We start from the raw sequence: 24,882 nt of genomic DNA, 5'->3' as shown, positions 1-24,882 counted from the left end.
ATTATGCTGTCCAGGATCAACAAGCCATTTTTGCGTAAAATTTCATCGTTTGTGACGCGCTCTTGGTAGCTGACTCCAAGAATCCTCCGTAGGCAACGCTGATGGAATACGTTTAGTCGTTTGGCTTTCTTGCAGTTATTATCCACGTTTCGCCGGCATATGTCAAAATTGATAGAACTAATGAGCTGTATAGAATAGATGTAGTTTCAGTTCTTCTTTGTAAAATTTTGTTTGCGTGTTTGGTGCCATACCAACTCGGATACAAAAGTTATTCCACTCGCATAGCTTGGATGTACATGGAATATCTATTAACGCAAGCCGAACTGTTGCTTTTATTTTTAAAACCGTGAATATGCTCATACAAACGTCAGACAAAGCTTGACAAATATTTTCCAAGGGCACCCTTCTAGTTACGTGCCTGAACCCTGAACGAAGCTTGTATTGGGTAGGGACCAACAAGCAATCTGTCGTCTTTCACGATCAGCCAATTATGTTTTTGACTTTGGTCATTGTTTAATAGCAATGCTGTCTGAAGCTTTAATCGTAGCATCGTATTTAATATACAGTAATGCAATGGTTATTATAGCAATACAATATAATATAGCCGATGAGAAGTGGCACAGGAGAAGAGCAATGAACAAAAAGACGTGAAAACACCTATGCTCCTTGAAAATTGAGTCTGTTTTGGGAGGAGGGGTGCCCTCCGTAAATACGTTAGTCATAACAATTCATTTTTGAGTCATCGAAGTTTGCAGTCGGCTTTCAATTAGTTTAAGCTTAAAAAATAACATGTTCCAGTGCAGTTTGAAACTATTAAAATTAAATAAACACTCAATACTATTTAAATGTTGGAAAAATTAAAGGTTAAATTTATACAAAACTTTAAATATGGTGAATTATACATCAGTTTACTTTTGCTCATTTGCGACACAATGTAGCTGGCCAAATAATTGGTGGTAATCCGGCCCTGGCTTGAGGCCGACAAATAAATTAATTTTCAGATAAATAGTTTTTCTCATTTAAATAAACTAAAATGTCTAGACATCTACTTTTTCATATTCGACATTATTCCGAATGAGTTTAGTTTAGTTTTGTTTTATCGGTCAATTCCAAGACTATGGCCTTTATACCAATGTTTTTATGAGGCTTAGATAAATGAAAAGAAGCTAAAAGTTTATAAACCACAAATATAGCCGCCAAATAAATATATCAACTAAGTGACTACATCTTGTGGTACAAATGATGACTAATTTATGCCGCGGACTAGAGCGCTTACTTTAAGTACAGCAACTCTGTATATAGCATCAGTCCACATACAACTGAGATAACAACATAGATGCTCGTTTATTAAAAAGATGAGAATGAAAAGTCACATAACACATTGCAACCAATAAGGCTACGTGTAACGATCTCATTAAACTTGAAGTTCCGCTCGAAAAGAATGAACAAAAGTGGGAAGATCAACTCAGTACTCGACCAATATCTCAGCGTGAATCGAAGAAAATATACCGAGGTATATAAAATACCTAACAATTAAAAAACTGAGGCAAAGTTAAGGGCTTTTCAAATAAACTTAATCTGCTGGCAAATCTAACCATTCAACCCTTACAAGGGTTCAATCTAATGAATTTTGATCGATGTGCTTTTTGTGATAATACTGTAGAATAGATACGTTGTTTCATAATTTGCTCCTGTAAATCACCAGTAGGCCTACAATTTTGGATCATGTTGATCTTGAAGCATAAATTGCAGCAAAGCTTAAAATACCATTTGTACTAAAGTCAAAAATAAAATTGCTTGAAATGAAGCGGAGAATAAAAACTATAATGAACCGTCAATTGTTTTTCCCCATTTTATAATATAAAGCATTACAGATGTCGAGATAGCGAACGTAAAACAACCATTTCAGAATTTTTAAACTGTACAAAGAAACTATAACCTAACGTAGGCTTTAATCAGATAAATTTATTGCCTAAAAAGGAAGTGGCTATTTTACCGTGTTTAGGTCATGTAGCCTGTTGTTAAGTCTAGGTAACTGTGTTATAACATTTAATATACGTTATCAAGAAACTGTAAAAAATGGCTTCAAACGTACGATTTTTTCGGTGAAATAGTGGCAGCCTCAAAAAATAAATTACAGCAACATTATTTAAAATTGCCGACATGACAAATATTTACGCTGACCTGACTTGTACTGTATACTGTAATTATGTAGGTATATATGCTATACTCGTATATCAATCATGCACATTTCCGTGCGTATACAAAGCGGCGGAAAGCTATGTTTCGTTATGCCCTTTGGCCATGCAGCCACTTGAGGAGTAAATGCCACAGTAGGAAACAGGTCTTCCGGTGGTGTTACTGCTTGTTTACTTTCTACTCACTACCTTCTTGACGTTGAATGCAAAGCGAATGAACCGAACATATGTCACTTTTAAAGTATTTGTTATGACCTGAACTGTTTTGACCAATAGGTCATCTCGCGATGTTATATATAAGGTACCTGTACCAATTAAGGCCCACCTAACACTTTTTTGAAAATAACTCAAGAACCATAAATGAGAATAGACTGAAAAATCGTATTCTATTAGTAAGGGTATATGACTACAATATATTAAAACCACAATACCTGACAACCCCCCAAAAAAATTTTATAAAGAAATTAAAAATTCCAAAAAATGGGAGCATAAGCTCCTAATAAGGCCCACCAATTTTGTGAGTATTTTGATTCAAAACATAGTAATAGACAACATATAACATTATTAGAAATTTCACATTTTAAGTTGTACAAACATTTAAAACGATTCCACTAGGGCAACTAGGCGCATCAAAGTAACTGCAACAATTTGCCAACTGATGACTGGAACCACTCTTGAAGTCTGGACATCAATTAGCCAAGCATCTTGTATGGGCCTTATTAGGCGCATGTGGCATCCACGAAAAAAATGTCACATTTTTATCATCAGAAAAATTTTAGCAAAAAAAAGTGCATTATCCTTTTCAATACTAAGTTGGTTGTTACATGAAAACTTCAGCCGGCTGACAACAGTTCATTTAACCGGCCAAGTTCTCACTTAATTTTTTTCTAAATTAACAAAACCACCTTAACTGCAAATATCAAATTTTTGTTGTGCTCTAGCGAATCGGTTGATCACGTGACAAATATGAAATCTGGTAAACCATCATGAATTCATATTAGTTTTTAGGAAGGGACAAAATCTTTCATTTATTTGCACGGGTTTGCGAAATATGAGCAATGGGCCTTATTAGGGACCGGGCCTTATTCGGTACAGGTATCTTATACTATGTAGTGCTACATTGCTTTCATAATGGTGCTTTTGTTGTTATTATCGTAGCTGCTTTATTATGTGTTTTTTAATTAAACAAAAAACAAATCAAGATGTTTTTTCTCAAAAATTCCTTTTGTTGCAGGCTTTAGGTGTATGCTCACCCACTCGCAAGCTGAAAGCATATTGTTTTCCGTACCATAAAAAAAATTGTTACAGCCCGCAAGCTTCAGTCGTATCAACGTTACTATATGTGAGTCATCAAGTTTTGTCCAAAGCAATTGCCAACCAAATTGAAAATAATTTAGGATATAGGCATGTATTCGAATACTTGATTGTCGCTATAAAAAACATAGATTAATGGACTATGCAATGTGTCCAGGAGTGATGATCTCCTTAGTCATACAAGGCTTTTGGATGTTAAATTGGGATATTATTTAGAAGCTTTTATCATCCTTTGGGCTTTGTTTCGAGCTTAAAAGTGGCTTAACAAGCCCAACCTGCTGATGGTGTCAAGACGGGGTCGTTTCATATTCCATTTAATCCTTTTCAGATTCGCAGAAGAGTTTGTCCAATGGGCCTGGAGCCAGAAATGAAATCATCGTAACTGATGTCTTTAGAAAGTCAAGTCAACTATTTGGAAGTCTGTGACCTTGTCCTAACCATCAAAGTCTTGATGTATAAACCTACGTTTACACATGACCGCGTAGCGCAATGTAACTCAACTTATAACGTTCTCTGCTTACACGTGGCATAATTCAACACAACATAATTTCGCGAAATGGTGTGAAATTAACTTGTCCTCGAACGATGGGATCGTTGGAACTTGGAAAAGGTCACTTTATTTATTAGGATTAAAGTGTTGAGTTTGAAACAGACCCTGCTCTAGTATTTAGTAAGCCAAAATTTGTGAAATATCATCGTTCGCGTTATCTATTTAAAGCATATTCGATTATGGTCAAACAGTATAGGCAGTAGGCTACGGTAATTACAAAGCCAAACTAAAGCTAACAATTAGTTTATTTAAAAACAAGTATAAATACAAACACTAAATATGCAGATTATTATTTTTCTGATGTAGTGTATCAGACTTTCTTCGAAGCCTCGTCTTTCATTTCCAACTAACTGTCATGTCTTCCAATTCAAAAATTCATCCAAATTCGCTTCATTTAAGCTACTCGGCCAAAATTAAAATTATTTTCATAATATAACAACCGTCTCTATTAAAATACGTGCTTTGTAATTAAACTTAATACTGCATTTTTCCTTAAAGTTTATTAAGTAACATTCATTGATGAAACCTAACAAACAAAGAAGTGCTTTAATCGACAGCAATAACTTTATTTCCGAACAAAACGATGTAAACTGAAACGGTACATTACCGGTACAGTTATTAGGTTACCTTATTGGCTAACCTTTGACGCTTTAATGTTGTGCAATTGGCAAACTACCACAGCATATAAGTAAGCCTATAGCCTTATCATTAGGTCTACTCTCAGCCTTGACAGTTGTACCGGCTTATCTAACAAGACACCAAGAACAGGAGGAGACACAAAAATCGACGCCCAACTTGGTCGGTAAAATTCGAGCAGGACTTTTATTTGCGTGCAAATCAACTCCACTCGGCGTACGCCTGGTATAAACAACTTAAACTTTATTATAGCGAGCTGTGTTCTGAGCCGAATTGAGTTGAGTTGTGGCAGGTTTAAACGCACCTTAACAGTAGGGACCTGCAACCAGTGTGGGCTTCCGCACGCTGCTATCCTTTACCTTGTTGCCACACGTAACTCCTAAAATGCGCCACAGGCTGCAGGCAGCGCATGTAAAGCGCATCTATAATGTTTTCTTCTGGCGCATTTGAGGCACTGTTACAGGGCCATTCAGTGCGCATGAAGTATATGGGTATTGAATTCAGTGTAGTGTATCAGGTGCGATTATTCCAGGAACGGGTGGGTAATCTTTTGAAGATGGTTGCAGTCTTGCCAATGCGTGCTGAAAAATTTTCGCACATCAAAAGATCTTTTACTGCCACATCACCAAATGAGTCACCATCCAAAATGTTTTCCTCCATTACGATCTCGTCGCTTGTGTCGTTTAGCTGTTGCATTACAAGTGTCTTCCTGGAGTTTATTACCAATGATTACTCTTCACATGTGGCTGCGAAACTGTCTATACTCTATGAGGTACTCAAGGCCGTTAACGCTGTGGGTGAGAAGTGGTGCGTCATTTGCAAACAGCAATTCTTTTATCAGACAATTCCTCGTATTTGTTTTAGTTTGAACTCTCTTGATGTTAAACAAACTGTAAAATGGTATGTATAATGGTAGATGCTATCAAAGTCAGAATAATGTTGGTGCTAAGACATTTTTTCCACCGTTTCTGTTACTGCGGTTTTAGTCGGGCTTTTGTTGAAGTAGTTAATGTAAAAGAAAAAATGTTCAAGATCGCATGGCCACATTCTGTATTTTACGCCGGAAGGTTGGAGCGCCGGACTTGCATATATGAAAATCGTCATAACCATGTCCCATATTCGTTGTCGCTACGGCTACGCAGTCGATGTAATGCCCTTGGGCAAGGCATTCACAACATACTTATGCTCGCCATGAACGGAATCTCTGTCCGGTAAAACAGATTGTGATACAGCATCATCAAAAACATTTTTAACTGTTTTACGATGATGACACTTGAGCAGTGTTAAGCAAATATTGTATATTGGTCTACTCTAGGTGACCTATGTTGTAGATCAGCATCTTATTTATTTCTGTTCCAAGTGGATGTTGGAACTTCCAACATATGTGCGAAATTAATATGTGTTCATTTATTTTTAACCTATGAATTATATATACATCAAGTTGTATCACTCAGAATACTGTAACAATTATTAAAAAGGGGTTTTTCTGAAAAAGTAGAAGTAATGTGTAAATATTTTCAGTCAGATCACGTTTATAAAAATTACCCCAAGTACTCGTCTGAACTCAATTCCCGCATACATACTAGCACAACTTTATTTACCAAAAAGTTTTTAACTTTTAAACTTTATTTCTTTAGCTAACAGGATTTGATTTTCAACATGTGGTGAATATGTCGTTTTGTGTTCAAGATGAACAATATACTGGAAAGACTGCAAGGTATGTTTTGCTACTTTTGCCAAGTTTTTCTAGATAGGCATGTCGCTGCTTGTCCCTTTTAAAGGCTTACATAAGCCATGACAAAGCAGGTCTACTTCTTTTATTGCATAATTTTTTAATGAGTTCAAAGTATATGTTTGCAAGGAAACACCGCATGCAGTCTTTGACAAACTGAATTTACGATAGCATGGCAGGTAATCATTAATCTGCTATTGAGCTATCCCCGAGTACAGGAAGGCAAACAACTTTACAAAACCTTCAAAACAGTTTATTCAGCAGATTCCATTCATATTAAAAGGCTTTTAGTATAGCCTGAGTAGAACAGCAACAGAAACCAGGCCAGTTATGTAGCCTAAACCTGTTACAAAGGAATTTTATATTTTTCAAATTGGTTATTAGCTTTCTCTCGTATTTTTGATTACAGTAATAAGACTAAAATTTTAAAACTTAATGGTTTAGAAAGATCAAAAATAAGGAAGATTGTCCAGCTCCGGAGTACTCCAAAAGAAGAATATCTTCAATTACGAGTTTTTAAATAAATTTAAGTCAGACTTCGTTGCATTTGGGAGTTGCAATACATAACTTTTGAAGATCGGTCAAACATGGAAGCTACAACTGTAGTTCAAACATTTGATACAACCGAACCACCTTTGCCGCCGCCTGGTTTATCAGATGCTGACATCGGTGTCATAGTTGCTTACTTTGTAGTTATACTCGGCGTCGGGATATGGGTAAATATGCTTAATACAGTATAATAGGATTTATATTTATTCGTTAACTCCTCCAAGGATGATAATGTGTTTATTACATTTTTATATGTTTAACCTTATCTTTGCAGGCTATGTGCAGAACAAACCGTGGTAACATCAATGGATTTTTTTTGGCTGGACGTGATATAACCTGGTTCCCTGTCGGTGCTTCACTCTACAGCAGTAATATCGGAAGTGGTCACTTCGTTGGCCTTGCTGGCACTGGGGCAGCCGCTGGAATAGCAACTGGTGCATTTGAATGGAACGTAAGTGTTCAAAAACTCATTGCGCATGTATCACATTTATTAAATTTTTAATTACTTTGTGAGCTCTAGAGATAATGATTAACGTCAAAAAATGAGAGCACCGATAAACCAGCACTCTATTCAAAAGAATTTCTTCGCTTCATAAAAAATTCGTGATATTTCCGCTGATTTCTTAACATATCTATACAAACTTTTCAGGCTATGATAACTCTGCTTGTTTTGGGCTGGGTGTTTGCGCCAATTTACATTGCATCTGGCGTCGTTACCATGCCTGAGTATTTACGGGAAAGATTTGGAGGACAGCGAATCCGAATGTTCCTTTCCACATTGTCGCTGATACTGTATATATTCACAAAGATATCGGTGATTACATGTTTGGCAGTCTCGAAAACCTTTTGTCAGCAGAGTATATTTTTGTATGCAAGATAACAGGATGCATGCTACCCAAACAATATTGTATCCATTGCCAGTATTATTTTTTTTCCAGGCGGATCTCTTTGCTGGTGCGATATTCATTGAAGAAGCAATTGGTTTAAATCTGTATTTGGCCATATGTGCTTTATTGGCTATTACTGCTCTTTATACTATCACTGGTGGCCTTGCCGCAGTCATATACACGGACACAGCTCAAACTTTTATTATGGTTATTGGTGGATTGATAATGATGGTTCTATGTAAGTATACATCGAAGTGTCTTTATTTGTTGTTTGCTTTCTTTTTTATGCCATTTGAAGTGCGCCGTCATGTGGGCTATAAACCTATCTAAAGGCTGCTCTAAACTATGCACTAAGCACATTGGATTTTGGATTTTCTATAGAAATACGTACGAGATTTCGTGTTTAGTTTTTCGAAAATACTTCAATACATACAGATACAAACAGATACAAACAGTTTATTTACAATAACATGCCAGTACAATGGTGAGTCTTCTTTATTTCACTTGCAAAACATAATTTTTAAAATTGCAGCTTTCATTGCAGTATTTTTAAAAGGCCAAAAAGAATGATATTAAATCTACAAAAAAGAACACTTTCTGCGTGGATACTTTGAAGTTTTGTCTGATTTACAATCAATTATAGACAGTGTAGTGTAGGCTGCATGTCTTAATAAATTTAGATATGATTTCAATGTTCAGCTTGAAATTCCGATGTTGCTATTCGTTTAGGGTGAAACATTAATTGCGTAAAGTAGCCTATAATTACAGTAAGTCGGGATTCTTCGTTTTCTGAAGTAGAAATTATAGTTAAATATTTACAAACACACGACATTATTTCTAGGGTTTTGATAAACACTCTTTTGGTGAATGTGTCAATGATTAACAAGCAGTAACAATTAAAATACAAATCCCGCCTGCTAATTTTCGTTTGTGAAGGTGTGTTCTATTTGTTTTGTAAAGGGCTGGGATATAAGGTTTGTTGTATTAACTTGGAACTGGCTGACGATTTCCTTTTTGTAGCATTTGATTATATTGGTGGATACAATCAATTAGAAACAAAGTATATGAATGCCATACCAGACGATCGACCACCAAATACTACCTGTGGCTTGCCTCGTCCCGATTCATTTCATGTTTTGCGGGACCCCATAAACGGAGATCTTCCTTGGCCTGGTGTAATTTTTGGGATCACAGTTAATTCAATTTGGTACTGGTGTACCGATCAAGTAAGATGCTGTATTTAATATTATGTACCGAATAAATTTTCAGAATGTATTTATTGTTCTATTAATTCGCTCTACTGTAATTAAATTTTTTACCATTAAACGACCATATTATAACAACAAGCGCAATAATATCCCCGCTAAAAACTATTCAACAGAACTCCAATTTAGCTTACCCTTTCACTCCTTCAGTTTTGTAAGTGAACTATTTAAAGCATCGTTTAGAAATTGTAACCATATTTTTATTTGCACATGGAAAAGTCTATATCAACAATCACAAATTTTTTAAGCAAGATTTTTAGTTTTTTTTTTAAAAGCAGAGTTTTACTATATGACGTAAAGTGATTGTGGATGCAACCCATTATGCAGGTTATTGTTCAACGCACACTTGCTGCGAAAAACTTGTCTCATGCAAAAGGTGGCTGTGTGATGGCAGGGCTTCTGAAAGTATTGCCGATGTATATGATGGTAATGGTTGGGATGATCAGCAGGGTTATTTTTACAAGTATGTCTTTACTACTCTTATGTTTTGAACTTTAAATTTCTGTATAAATATAAATAATGACGTTGTTTTTGTACTTGCTTTTTTGTTTATCAGACTCCATTGCTTGTGCGACTCCAGAAACTTGTAAAAACGTGTGTGGCTCTTCTGCCGGATGTACAAATTATGCTTATGCCAAACTCGTGCTCTTCATCATGCCTGATGGACTAAAAGGTAATGTTTAGGACGCTGTTGTTCACTTCCATTGTATTGACTTTCTTTTAATACCAGCAAGAATGTAATAACATTGGTTACTTTGCACTGCAGTTTAAATGAGAAATTTACTATTAATTTTGAGCTCGAGCTCAATAGTTTGTTTTAACCTTTTTCAACGTAACTTCTATTCCGACAATTTTGACATAACCTCCGTAATAATAGGCCTCCTTCTTGCTGTGATGATTGCGTCACTAATGTCGTCATTGACATCGGTTTTCAATAGTGCCAGCACGTTGTTTACATGTGATATTTGGACAAAAATAAGACCGAAGGCATCAAACAAAGAACTTATGATCATTGGAAGGTATTTCAGAGGTTTTATTGACAAATGTTTTTCATCATCAACGCAAATATTTTTATTATTAATGGGTGTTAACTTGTGTTTGATTGTACGCGCGCAGGTTATTCATGTTGATTATGGTTGGTATCAGCATAGCGTGGGTACCCATTATTCAAGTATTTGCAGACGGGAAGCTTTTTGACTATATTCAAAGTATAACAAGTTTTCTTGCACCGCCTATAACAACCGTTTTTGTTATGGCAGTGTTTTGGCCAAGAATGAATGAACCAGTGAGTCCTCCTATGTCTTGCCGTACATTATAGTTTTATATAAATAAAATGTAGGCTATATAACGACTTATAAAACGTATTTATTGATGCATTAATTTAGTTTGCACAAAATGGTCCTTTTATCCAAAACGGACATTGGGTACTAAATGAAAATTAAAAACATATAGACAAATAGGATTAAAATTATTTTAACAATAAACATGATTTATATTTCCAAAACAAATAAAAACATACCCTCTAATATATTTAAAAGTTTATCAGTTGTTTAATTTAATTTTAAAGTTAAATTTAAAAAATTGTTTTTGGAATTTTATTTTTCAATCTTTTTATTTTTTTATTCATCAACTAGTATAATAAATCATTAAACTAAACAAACACGTTTCTCTTTAAAATGTTTTTAAACAGTTAAGAGTATACTGTGCAAACCTGTGCAACGGTAATTGATGTTAATCAGCGTATATTTCCACTCACAACCTGGGCTGAGAGTGGTTTAACTTACTTGCCGGAAATATAAACCGCAGACAAAAACAAACAGAAGTGATTTTAAGCACAAATGCAATCGATTACGCCATATTTAGTCTCCAAATATTTCATGAGCTTATTGAATATTAGTTCGTCAAACGAATTCTTCAATTTTATTGTAACCACCATTACAGCTCAAAAAGTTACCACAGATGCAAAGTCTACACCGTTTAATGGTGTATACCAAATCAAATACACGCATTCAAGAAACTATAAAATAGGTTCCATAATGAATTATAAAAATCAATTGTCCTCCTTTGAAGAATGGCTAAATAAGTTATAAGCCAGTACTACAGCTCTAAAATAACTTTTTCATAACGGATTATCGCATGCCAACAAAACAGTTTAGAAGTCAAAACTTATAGTATTATCGGACTGAACTTATTAATCATTGGCTTAATAAAAGCTGTGTAGACTTGTTTAAGCAAAGCAAATATTTGAACTTATTCCGAGCCAAAACGTTTTCAATAATGTGAATCTACCAAATGAATTATAATTTTACCATGTGACACCATTTTTTCAAATACACAGAATTAGTGGTTGAGCAAATATTATGTTATACAGTACTTTCTTCCGGAACGCCGTTCCAGCACAAAAATATTTACCGAAACGGCTCTCCGGTGCGTCCCAGCTCACTTTCACCACTACATACAACATTTTACTAACCTTCGTTCGGAGGTTGCATTTTTAATTAACACCAATTCAATTTTAGGGCACGTTTTGGGGCCTGATTCTTGGAATGATCATAGGTATTGTGCGTATGATCTTGGAATTTGCAATGGGATCTCCAGCATGTGGCCAGCCTGACTTCAGACCTACCATACTTTCTAAAGTTCACTATCTATACTTCAGTTTAATCCTTGCAGCCTGTACTCTTATCATATCTGTATGTGTGACTCTTCTTACGCCACCTATAAACAAAAAATGTGTAAGTATAGAATGTTTTTTCACAGTTTAAGTATTTGTTGCAACCTTTGATTTTTGTATGTCCAGATTTATAATTAAAAAGGTTTTCCCAATTGCATATTTATGGAAATTTAACAGAAAACAATTTTAGTTTTATTTTCCACATCTTAAAGGTGCTGTAACAAAAACGGATAAATTCACACTTAAGTGATTTCGATGTAATGAGAATTTGCTTTGTTGCAGCTTATAAGATTGACTTGGTGGACACGTCTTATGAAAAGAAAACGATTACCTATAGCTGATTTCATGAATAAAACCAAGGTATCTTTTATTACATTTCCTAACTAAAATATGAATATTAAAAAGATTTGTCTCATTTTTTATTCCAGGAGGCGTATGGATTTCAAAAAAGATTTTCTTATGTATTAAAGTTATTAAACATGCAATTACTCGAAAATCGCTCTGTGGGGATCCATGAAATTTTGTTATGTGAACTAGCCTTGCCTGATACTAGGTCATACTGGAATATGGCAAAAATCACATGTCTTTATATCCCTTTACATAAGATCAAAGTCAAAAGTGGATTTTTGGGCCTAAAAACATACATCTTGGTTTACCAGAAAAACACAAGAGTTTTCCGGATGGGCCTGAAGAAAAACTGCTACAAACATGTTATTTATAAACTACATGCTATTCTGCAAACACATTATCTCCAGGGGGCCTAAAATGTTTCCTGGAGGGTCCGAGCTCCTGTGAGCCCCAGCTAATCACGGGCCTTAAAACAATGACTTATCCCTAATTATCAAAGCCTTAGGAGCCTGTTATTTTTATGTTATGGCTACAAGGTTTTACTTTTCCAAGCTGAAACTTTGTATGGATAAATTAAGAATGCCAACTAAGTTTTTGTAGCTACATTGCAAATTCCTCGGTGGGTAATTGGGTAATTTTTCTTATCGGTGCAATTAATACAAGTTTAATTTAACAACTACTATTAACACAGCTCTTTTGGTAATTGATACTTAAATAAGCCTATATAAATGAAAACCTTAACCTTTATGCAGGCAAAGAAAAATGGACATACTAACGATGGATTTGATGGAAATCCAAACACTGATGTGGAAAACACAAGCAATAATGAAAAACGCCTTTCGATATCTGATAATAGCGTACAAAGTAGGACGCGTATGGTTTTAAAAGATTTATTGTTTGCAAACTTTCATAAATATTTTAGAGATGAGTATAAGTTATATAAGACGTAATTGTGAAAGCATAAATGAGTCCAGTTACGCACTTTTTACGATAAACGTGAAAACCACTACAATCATGAAAACCACCCTAAAGATAATGCCGGCCTTGCTCGGATAGCCTACTTGGAACGACTTAAAAATACATATTTTTTTTCGTTAGTCAACGCTTCTTCCAAGCCACTTTGGAGAAAGGCGTTTGATTTATTTTGTGGATTTGATGAATCTGAATCAGACCAGAGCCTAGCCCAGCAAGAAGAAATGATGATGGCATTAACTGACATCACAGAAGAAAAGTGGCCCGCAATTTATGTAAATGTAGCTGGCTTAGTAATGTGTTGTGCAGGGGTTTTCTTGTTTGCGTACTATGCTTGAGCTGAAACTGTGACAAAAATGATTTCCAACAGGTGGGCAACTTAATTTAGACCAAATAAGTTATCTATTGTTTCCATAGAAAGCAGTTTTTCTCTTTCAATTTTTGTCAATAAAGTTATCTTTTCATTTGATGAAATAATAAAAATGTATATTGAAATTCTCAATTTTCTATACCACCAGCCCTGTGGTTCAACCGTTTCAAAAAAATGCAGGGAACTTTTGTGAAATAAGTTGATTTTTAAATAAAAGTAACGACGTTATGACATTTAATAATTCGCTTGTGCACTACTCGTGTGAAGTATTACACAAGAAACTCATCTGTCATAAAGACCGCATATGCTGGCGGTAATTGTTTGAATATGAGCGAGGACGATTGATGGTTGGTGACTTGTTTTGCTTCTGCTTCGATGGATGAGTTCTCATTTCTCAAATTTGCGTGACTATGCTGTTAGTTGCTTGATTCTGTCTATACAAATTACTAACTTATAAAGTTCCCATTTTTTATTTATTATAACACAAAGGTTTTCACCTTCGGGCAAAGCTTACGGAATGTTACATAGCGCTGTAGTAACCAGTGAAATCGATCACATGAAAAGGGAAGATTGTAAACATTGCATCGATATATATATGGCACACCAGTTCAAGCGAGGAAATCATCTGACGTCATTAAGAAAAACTCAAGTCTGGTAAACAACTGAATTCCAATATCCCAAATTAAATTCCAAACATCTCAAAAACAACTCGTGACTCGTGACGTAATCGTCACACAGCCTTCCTACCCAGAGTAAAGCTTGCCTGAAATGAAATTGAAGGCAACCTTTACTCGACAAAATTATGTCTTTGATTAAAATATTTATCACGGACATTAAAACAAGAATTTAGTACAGTACAATGACAGAGTTCGGTAAATATAACAAATATCGATACACCGTTTCACTTGAAATACAAAACATGAGACATAAGCTTACAGAAGTGTCGCTTTCCCTTGCGTGTCGAAGGTAGAAAAATGAGCGATCACGTCTGCGTGTGTCGTTCCGCGGCTGTAGCAAGCCTTGTTCGCGGTAGAGAGATGCAGTTTGTTGCGATGTCCAATGGACTTTGTTTCTTGATACGTAAAAGTATATGCAATAGTTTGCTCATGCTCTTGGAGATGTATAACACGTTGGTTAGGCGATCAAAACTTCATCACATCAACCAGGTATCAATGTCATTGGTGGTCGGACGACTCAACCCACGGACCATTCAACCCTGGACAATTCAACCCACGGACGATTTAACCCACGGACGATTCAACCCCGGACGATTCAACCCACGGACGATTCAACCCACGGACCTTTCAACCCACGGACGATTCAACCCGCGGACGATTCAACCCAGGACGATTCAACCCCGGACTATTCAACCCGCGGACGATTCAACCCACGGACGATTCAAACCGCGGACGATTCAACCCACGGACCTTTCAACCCACGGACGATTCAACCCACGGACGATTCAACCCAGGACGATTCAACCCCGGACTATTCAACCCGCGGACGATTCAACCCACGGACGATTCAACCCAGGACGATTCAACCCCGGACGATTCAACCCACGGACGATTCAACCCACGGACGATTCAACCCAGGACGATTCAACCCCGGACGATTCAACCCAGGACGATTCAACCCCGGACGATTCAACCCGCGGACAATTCAACCCACGGACGATTCAACCTCTTTCTCTTTTCTTGTACCGCAAACAATTCCAGTGCCCCAAATTAGAGGCCTACTTAGAACCAAAGCCACCAAGAGAGGGAAGGCCTTTCAGCGCGTCTGGTGACGTCACGATGTGAAGGCATTGCATTTGAAACTGCAAGTTGTCAATCTTAATTGCATTATCTTTTGTTGCAGTCGCTGACCTGGAGAGTATTTTTGAACAACTTGCCAGCACATTTCCAGACGAGGTTGCCTGCAACGATCTTTTAGTTTACTTTGAAAGCAATTATATTCGTGGTTCAAGAACCGGACGCCATCAACGACAGGCTAGATTTCCCCCTTCGTTGTGGAATCATTACGACGACGCGATACTTTGCGAGCCCAAAACAACAAATTCCACAGAAGGGTTTCACAATGCCCTCAAATCACTATTTCTGTGTTCTCATCCGAACATTTGGTCATTTCTGGACGGTATAAAACGCGATATCGCGATACACCGGCTCGGTGCTCAAAACGCAGCAGTTGTTAATTTGGACCAACCACGAAGCAAATGCACGCACCTGGCTCACAGACTTTCGGCAAAGGTTTGCACTTATGCAAATGAGCCAGATAAATTGATGTATCTGCGTGCAATCGCTCATATGTGCTAATTAATTACCGTTTGTAGTACCCTTTTCAGCTTTGTGTTTTACACGTGCTGCGTTTGTGTTCAGGTTCATGTTCTTAAGCTTGCCTGTAAATAAAACAACTTTCTTTCTAATTAATCGATGTATAAACAGGTATTTATAAAAATATCTGTAATTTGTGTACATGCAAAAAAATAAATACACACATTTACGTACGTGGGTCGAAAGCATTTTGTCTTTTCAAAAACTTCAAAAATGTTAACTTAATGCTAAAAGGAGAACATTTTATATAATAACCGATCTACACGGGTAAATACAAAAAATAATAGCAGGCGTAGACAGAAATGTACGCAAAGTACTGTATAGGGCAAAATAACAATATTCAAGGTTTTACTGGAAAGCAGAAAACAATAAGTGTTTTGATGTACAACCAATGCTAACAAGAAGTGGTAAAAGAAAAAAAGGAAACACAAAAAGCTTTATATTAGCTTAGGCCTATATATTAGCTTTATTTAGCTTACATAACATTGGCTACAAAGTAACTTGGTGATAACCTAAGCCAATCGTCCGTGGGTTGAAAGGTCCGTGGGTTGAATCGTCCTGGGTTGAATCGTCCGGGGTTGAATCGTCCGTGGGTTGAAAAGTCCGTGGGTTGAATCGTCCGTGGGTTGAATCGTCCGGGGTTGAATCGACCTGGAACCATGTCATTACTTCTGTTGTTTCCGAATTAGTCTGGTTGCTGATATTGTAGATGGAATGTCTTGAAAACTTCCTCGTTGACTAGCGTTCGTAGTTGGCTGATCTTGCTGTTGAAACTTGATCATCAAAACTTCATAAATAGCTGGTAACATTCCTTCTCGCTCAATGTGCAACTAACACAGCAATTTCGAACTTACTCGGGCACCAATTTATGACATTTTTATAAAACGAGGATGGTTGAATTGATAGATAGTTTTTCTTCTGACTCGATGAGATGGTTGTCGTTTCTCGAACGGTTTGATAATGCTGTTTGTTTAATTTCTGTCTATACATATTACTAACTGATAATGTTGCCATTTCTATTATAACACAAAGGCTTTCGCCTTCGGGCAAATCTTACGGAATGTTACATAGCGCTGTAGTAACCAGTGAAATCGATCACATGAAAAGGGAAGATTGTAAACATTGCATCGATATATATATGACACACCAGTTCAAGCGAGGAAATCATCTGACGTCATTAAGGAAAACTCAAGTCTGGTAAACAACTGAATTCCAATATCCCAAATTAAATTCCAAACATCTCAAAAACAACTCGTGACTCGTGACGTAATCGTCACAACGTAACTTGAAAATCTTGGTTTGCGATGACCGAACATGACGTGTGTAAATGTGTATAGACCTATGTAAGCTATTAATCCGAGAGTCATTTCAGATTACGGTATCAATGGTCGGGCTTTATACTTTGTTTATTCGCATTTAGTAACACGCAACAAAATTGTTCTTCAGTTATTCCACCTATCAGGTGTGGACCTGTGAGGACAGGCTGATTTGTAAAGCGTATTATACTATACTATAATTAGAGTTGATCTGTATTCATTATATTATATTAGGGGTCTAATTTTTGTTGGTAAGTCTACTGGGCCGCGTTTGAGCTGCTGGGGAGGTGTTACTTATATTGGGACCCTATCGACCTGGAGTTTATGGGACCTTATCTTGAGAGTCGACCAAGAAAAGACACAAAACTTTGCGAAAGCAATAATAACATGACGAGAAGCATAAATAAAAATTTCAAGCTCTAGGGGGTGACAACAGGACACGGACAGCCGCCCCATAAACAACAAACAAGTGCGCAGCATAGTCGAAAAAAAGTTAACTAAAATTTATTAAAGTAGATAAAAGACAATTCATGTGAACAAGTAAAAAAGGACCATCTACAGAGAAATATGAAAAACTATAGTTGACATATGCAAAAATATTAAAATTTACTATAAAAAAGTGCAAATAAAATAAAAAATATGTGACGTTAATCGCTTGCAATTTTACTTGACATTTCTAGACTAAACAAGGTGAACAGATGCAAATTCAAATTAGTACTAAGGATTAATTAACATGTATTTTTGAAAACATACTTGTTACAATTTTGAAAATATCACGTGAAAAGTACCAATCATACCGGAACCGACTGAAATTTCTTGCAAAAGTAATTCAGTATTATTTTTCAAAAGAACCGACGGTAGCACGGTACAGTAGTTTGATACTATAGTATCACGGTACTGCCCACCTATGGAGAATTGCAACTTTACCATTCGACTCTTTACGATAAGGAATAGTGATGAGCACTGGTGGCCTTAGACGAAGTATGGCACAGCTTTAGTTTTGGGGCCCCAAAATAATGGGAGCCGCCTAGCGATCTGTCCTAACGTGGTTGGTTCCCCCGGACAAATTTTGAATTTGCATGCTCTAAATCGCATATAATTTTGCTTTTCCTTCAAAAATCAAACTGAAAGAGATTTGTTTGCATTTCTTTTCTGTTTTCAGCTCACTAAATTTTGCTCTATGGTGCCCAAGATACTACACCCTTCATTTCTTTATTGCCGTTGAGTGCCTAATAATTCAGAGAATCCTCAAAGCAGATTCGATTTACACAACTTTCCCCCTAATCTAAATACAGTTCATACAGCTAATTGGCATTATGAACCAGTGAATGACTCCTGTCCTGAAAAAGTGTGCAGTTTTTGTAGAGCGCGTGTACAGAAATAGAGGCTTGCCCCATAATAAAGCTACCACTGGCAAAGAGCAAATAACCTCTCGAGTAAATAAAAGAACCTGCAGCAAGAAATGCTCAAATGCTATGGTGAAATATGTCAAGCACCATCTTCTGAAAGAAATGAAGCAGAATTTTTGTGTAATCTGATTAAACCGAGTTGAGAGAACACGGCAACGGATACTGTGATGTTACTCTGGAAGAAAGAGTTTTCATAAGCCTCAAACGCTTTTGTCTGGAAGCTTCCAAAACTCGAGTAAATTGTTGTGTTTTTATGTCTTGCAAAGGGTTTAGAACGCCTCGAAGTAAAAATCTCACATTTATACATAAAAAAGCTAATTATTTATCATGTACAATTTTAAAACGCCTGCTTATTGTATGTTTTTTCAGTTATACTACAGCCGATAAGTAGTCACGAACAAGGGAATGCGATAAACTTTAAGATGCATGAAAGCCTACGGCTACCAAACATTTGGTTCATGTGGGGTGGGGTATGGCCCTCATTCTTATTACGCTATTGAATTGCAAATTATACGTTTAGTGCTTGCTTGTCTTGACCTGTGTCTAAATTATTGTAAGTTTAACTTCAGTTATGTATACACAAATCATAAATCTTCATCCATTTGTGATTCACATGTAGTTAGGAGTGACCAATCGTATAGAGATTTTTTTCTTTCTTTTAATAATTTATTTTAAACTGCAGAGCATATCAGTAAACTCGTACATATAGATCATGTAAATTGACAAATGAAATTGATTCTCTAATCATTTTAAACAGTAATTGCAGCTCTATAACGATGAATCATTCTTTCGTATATTGTCTTAACCATTCTAGGCTCTCTGCAGTGGATGTTGATGGTAAATACTCACATCCTATCCACTTACTATAACCCAAATCTTCTAACAAGGCAAATATATGAGAGAAGTTAATTTCACCGGAATAGCCAGGTTCATGACGACTCGGTACTTGAGCAATTTGAATATGACCAATGCTGGAAAAATTTTCTTGGAGTGTATTAGACAAGTTTCCTTCCATTATTTGAAGATGAAAAAAATCCAATTGATAAAGAATGTTAGGTTTATTAACCAGCTTGAGTACTTCTAATGCCTCCACACTCTTTGTTAAAAAGTAATTAGGAACTGAAAAAGTATTGATCGGTTCAATTAAACCAACAAGACCATGAGATTGCAGTAGCCCACTAGCATACTTCAAGTTATCTATAAACACTTCTTTAGCTTTATCTTTGTCTTCAGATTTATTACATTTTCCTGTCATGATATGTATGTTTTTGCACTGGAGTGCATTAGCATATTTTATTGCCAAATCCAGATCATCTCGAAAAGCATGCAGACAATTGACATTGGCTCCATTTCCTAATGTATCTTGGCAGCCAGTATTGATAGAAATTTGTTGCACCTTAGCCCTGTCTTTGGCTTCACATAGATCTTGTAAATCATATTCATACGGCCAAGCATCTTCCACAGCTAAAAAACCAGCATCTGCCGCAATCTGGTATCTTTCAAGCAAAGGAGCATCTTTAAACAACCAAGATAGATTAGCACAAAACTTCAACTTTCCCATCTCTAAAGCAATCCAGCTGTAAGCAGTCAAAAGATGCATATATATATATAGTTATTTAAACCCATGATAATGCTGAAAACACTGATAACAATTGCCTAAAATAGTTGCAAAACAAAAAGGCCTCATATTTCATATTTAGGTTAATGAAAAGATAAGGTTCTCTTTCTCTCTTTCATTTATGTTATATTTAGCTGCAATGCTTTGGCAAATACCTTTACCTTGCAGAAATTCATCAACAGCATTTTTTATGTCTTTATCAGTCCACAGTCTTAAGTTTTTTTTTGATGGAACCCTTCGGCATTTTTCAATTTAAACATTCACCACTAAATTCTGAAATTGCTAAGCTAGACTGAGTGTCTCCCGTAATCTCAATTAAGCCGTAATGATACTCCAACAACCTTTCTTTTTTGTGGTCAACACGATTACGATATCATCTTGGCATTCTAATCGGGAGCGTTTTTACTACCTACCACGCTGAAAGTGAAAACGATAAGGTTGAGTGATTTTAAAGTTAAGGCAGTAAGCGCTTTTATGCCAGCAGTAGAATTGTAGTGTCCTTTAGCGACAAGTACAATGTAACTTTTCCCATCTTATTTCCTTCTTTAGTGAGTCCACTTTATTAGGTTTCTGCAGTGGACATGAGTGAAAATAAAATGCTTTATGAAACATGTTTAACATATGAAACAAAGGTTTACAAGACACCACAGAAAACTTTCGCAAAGAGTCGTCTCAAGACCACTCAGGTTACCAGTGTTTCAGGTGCAAACCGCAAAATGTTTACCAAATTCAAACGCACGTTAATGCTTCTAACTCTGCATAACATTTAAAAATGTTTTATCAATGATCGAAGACTAAGACCCTCTTAGTAAATGACATAAAAACTTTCTTGAATTTACCAGCGTGAAATGTTCCACAAAAAAGTTCAGGCAGCCAATGTAAAACATGTTATTGGCCTGAAATCAATAGCCTGACAAAATAAGTTCAAATAAGGTCAGACCACATGCAGTGAGCTTATCTTAAGCATATGACTAGCATATGGCTGTGGTTAGATGAAACATAGGTCAACGAAAGGACATAAAAGGTAATAATTAATTTTGTTTGTGGGCAATTTCAGCGGACAAAACTGTGTGCGCTCGATTTAGGACGTTTGACCGTAAACTTTATTTACATTTCAACTTGCCTTGAACATAAAACAAGACAAAAAGACAATTTCGCCAAACAAAGAACAATGACAAAAGACAATTTCGTAAGACTGCCATCGAAAAGAAAATCAATATTAAGCAATTACTTGTGATATAAACCTGCTTTGTCAATAAACAACAATATCACAGTATTACCATAAAACAAACTGTGGAATAACGTAAGTTACATAATTAAATTTCAAGCAACGTGCAGCACTACTTTTAAAGCATTTACCTATTAAGTTATAGAAATATATAATAACGTGAAACAATTTTCTACACCAGTATGACAGCTCAGCTCATCATTGTCAGCTTATAAACAAAGTGTCTAAATCGAACTGCCGAATCAAGGTTTTGACGTGCTGCTGTATTTTGTGTTGTGTATGATGTTGTTTATTTATCGCCATGCGGTGCAAAAATTGTACTTGAAATTAGTCTCAACGCAGCCATTTTCTTATTCAATACATAAAATAATAGTCTTAGAGCAGTTGAAAAACCTTAAGTTTTTTTTAATCCAACCATCTTGTGCATTCATAGTTTTGTTTGGCAAATAACAGAGCGACGAGTGAACAGACCATAAGAGTGAGCTTGCAGTTTCGTTCCAACATTGAAAAAAGAGTGACGCTCTCGAGATTGCTCCCAGAAAAAAGAAAGGGCACTCATTCCCACCTCTGCTTACAGTACATATTAATTTGGCCTAACTAAAAAATTCCAATCTAAATGGCATTCACCTTCATTTAATTTATCGGATTTATTGACTACAATTTTGTGCACCCTGTTTGATCGTCCTATTAACTTAGTTCCAAACGTAATAAACCAGATTGGAAAATTTTCTGTTTTTGAATGAGAAATCTCCCGCGCAACCAGGGCTTTGGAGCCGGAGCCGTGCATTTTCAACGGAGCTGGAGCTCTACGAGAAATTCAAATGGAGCTGGAGCCAGTTGTTAGAAAAATAGCTCCGACTCCGATGTATTTCATTAGATTTAAGATGCTCGATGAAAGAAGACTTGATAGAGACAATATTATTCCTTCATACGAATGGTTTTTGAACACTTCTTCGTGCAGAATCAAATATTTTGTGTTCATTGATCGTATTATTTTGTTTGGGATTATTTTAATACGCTAGATATTCCAAATTGAGCGTTCATCCTTAAACCTCAGTTTTTGACGTAATGGAGCTGGAGCAGTGTTATCAATGAGCTCCGGAGCTGGAGCAATTTTACATTTATGCCTGCTCCAAAGCCCTGCGCGCAACAAGATGATTCAATAGCCATTATATGCACAACTAATTTTAATCTGCCACACATTTAACAAACTTTCCACGTTGAGTAATGCAAGTGTCATGACAAGTAAACTACTGCATTATTTCAAAAAGTCTTATTGTTTTTTGTTAAATTTGTCAAATTGTTTTGTCTTAATTGAAACTTTCAGTAAATGGTGGGCATACTCATACAGTGCAGGTTGGTTCAATTATACAATCTGCTTGGATCAGACTAGAAAATACGGCAGTTTTTGACAAGAAATCGCGCGTGCAAAGATGCAAATTTTGGAGTACCAAAGCCTCAATTCTTTGTTTATTTATTATAATTTGGTTTTCGAACAACCAGATTTTCTTTCTTAGTTTATTATAATGCCGTGTGGAAATAAACCTTAAAATTTTTTTGTCTATCGCATGACGTGAAGGGGCTTATTAAGTGTCAAATGCAATTGGTCTGCCGTATGTACAAATCTTTAAAGCGAAAAGCAAGTCCAAACGGCCATCAGTGATATTGGTACATGATTTTTTCTCCGCTCTCTCTCCTAACTTTCATTTTTTGTTTCTTTCTTTCGACTCACGCGCTGTGTATTTCCTTATTTTCACTGATGGCATACGTTTCGTTCTAATGCCATGCGGTACTTTTGGACTTAAATACTGTAAAAAAATCGTTGGAAAACTTGGACTGTAAAATTGAATTGGAAGTTTTTTAAAACCGTGCATTTAGTTAGGTAATTATATATAGTCTTTTAAGCATATTTTTTAAAACTTGCTGCAAATTAAGAACACATTTTCACATTAAGGTTTAACACGTGTCGTTCCATCTTGGTTTTGTATGGTTGTCCAAGACGACACTATTCGTATTCTAAACAACAATCGGTTCATGGACAGTTATCAACTGGCCGAGAAGGTTTCATACATAAAACACGATAAAATATTTTGGTAAAACATTCAGCGTAGCTCAGCAAAGACACAATAAATAACTAGTTGCTTTTTGAGAAGAATTGAATCCCGAGTATCGGACTACAAGCAGGAGCATAGCCATGGGGGCGAGCACATTTCACCTTTTTCCCAATGTTTGACAACTGAAAGTTTTTTGACAGGGCTCGGTTTAATTTTATTCATGTTTTTACTCTTAAGCTATCGATAAATATTTAGAAAGGTATTTAACATCGTTCTTCATTGCTTTTGTATTTCCGTATCAGGATCGAGTACTGTATTGACACATTACTACGTCATAATTTTTGCATTATCTCATAACTTCTTCCCATTTAGGCCTTTAAGTTGCAGTGCAAAAGTACATTAAAATATTATTTCAAATTAAGATTATTTCTAAATGTTGAATATGTTGACATCGTAGCGCCTGCTTCTCAAGCTGTTTACAAAAACAATGTTGCACCATAGACCTGACATGGTCAATGCAAGTTCACTCGTAAACTCCCAATTAAGTTATGCTTTACTATATATACCGGGGGTGGCCAAACTGCGGCTCTTTAATGAATTAGCTTTGTTGAATTAGACATGCATTTTCCCGGTCTAGACGAGTTGTTTGATCAGATTATGAAACAATGCGTTCTGTCACACGTAGTAACAATGGACTCATTGTTAGTAATAATCAAATTACACTCCAAAAAGTACATTATTGTACAGAAGTGTGCCAACTTGTACACTGTAGTTTAGTAAACTGTCAGATTGAAGCTGTACGTCAGAGCTGACCTAGTTTTAAGTCTTGGTTACGGTTATACTAATAATTGCAAAAAGAGTTGGTGAAGCCCAGGTGGAGACTCAATGACTCATAGTATCACCACGCAGCACTAATGTTTATCAATAGCTACACTTCGTTGTAAGTGAATAAATTCGGTTTTGTGTTGTGGCTCTTTTAAAACTGGAATTTGTTATATGCGGCTCGAGCATGAAGCAGGTCTGGCCACCCCTGATATATACGAATATTGGTACCATTTGTCATTTATCAACAATCTTAAATATTTAATGCTTGCCCACTTTTTAGTCATTGTGTTTTGTTTTACAAGATTATGGTGTGACAAGGTCCATAATGACGTTGTGACGATTACGTCACGAGTTGTTTTTCGAAATGCTTGAATTTTATTTTGGGATCTTGCAAAGCAGTTAATGACGTTCAGATAAATCTCCTTAATGACGTTCAGATAAATTACCTCAATTGAGCTGGTGTGTCACATATATATGCTGATGTAATGTTTGCAATCTTTCCTTTTAATGTGATTGATTTCACTTATTACTAAGCGCAATGTAACATTCAGTAAGCTTTGCCTGAAGGTGAAAACCTTTGTGTCTTATAATAAATAAAATGGGA

At 36.1% G+C, this 24,882-nt stretch overlaps 3 protein-coding genes across 3 annotated transcripts in view; 2 read left to right on the top strand and 1 right to left on the bottom strand.

Annotated features, from left to right (window-relative positions):
* The first annotated feature begins 6,823 nt into the window (after positions 1–6,823).
* Positions 6,824–13,620, top strand: LOC143445356 (sodium/glucose cotransporter 1-like). The gene is made up of 13 exons (XM_076944405.1): positions 6,824–7,146; positions 7,254–7,430; positions 7,629–7,793; positions 7,918–8,104; positions 8,887–9,092; positions 9,459–9,594; positions 9,688–9,804; positions 10,009–10,150; positions 10,248–10,416; positions 11,651–11,866; positions 12,088–12,165; positions 12,906–13,017; positions 13,252–13,620. Exons 1-13 carry the CDS (start codon positions 7,018–7,020, stop codon positions 13,461–13,463), a joined length of 2,046 nt encoding a protein of 681 aa, XP_076800520.1. The 5' UTR covers positions 6,824–7,017; the 3' UTR covers positions 13,464–13,620.
* Positions 13,621–19,193: 5,573 nt separating this feature from the next.
* Positions 19,194–22,428, bottom strand: LOC143445357 (putative hydroxypyruvate isomerase). The gene has a single exon (XM_076944406.1). The coding sequence runs from the start codon at positions 20,151–20,153 to the stop codon at positions 19,335–19,337; it is 819 nt and encodes a 272-aa protein (XP_076800521.1). The 5' UTR covers positions 20,154–22,428; the 3' UTR covers positions 19,194–19,334.
* Positions 19,991–24,882, top strand: part of LOC143445355 (myotubularin-related protein 13-like) — a 66,246-nt gene continuing 61,354 nt past the window's right edge. The window contains exon 1 of the mRNA XM_076944403.1: positions 19,991–20,132. The gene's annotated coding sequence lies outside the window, so the exon portion shown is untranslated. The remainder of the gene's footprint in view (positions 20,133–24,882) is intronic.

This window comes from Clavelina lepadiformis, chromosome 2 (genome assembly GCF_947623445.1).
Source record: "Clavelina lepadiformis chromosome 2, kaClaLepa1.1, whole genome shotgun sequence".
Taxonomy (NCBI): domain Eukaryota; kingdom Metazoa; phylum Chordata; class Ascidiacea; order Aplousobranchia; family Clavelinidae; genus Clavelina; species Clavelina lepadiformis.
This window is presented reverse-complemented; position numbering and strand designations above follow the sequence as displayed.

Coding starts and splice junctions, on each gene's coding strand:
- LOC143445356 (XM_076944405.1), top strand. CDS start 7,018: ATGGAAGCTACAACTGTAGTTCAAACATTTGATACAACCGAACCACCT. Junction 7,431..7,628: donor CTGGTGCATTTGAATGGAAC/GTAAGTGTTCAA, acceptor CAAACTTTTCAG/GCTATGATAACTCTGCTTGT. Junction 10,151..10,247: donor GAACTTATGATCATTGGAAG/GTATTTCAGAGG, acceptor GTACGCGCGCAG/GTTATTCATGTTGATTATGG.
- LOC143445357 (XM_076944406.1), bottom strand. CDS start 20,153: ATGCATCTTTTGACTGCTTACAGCTGGATTGCTTTAGAGATGGGAAAG.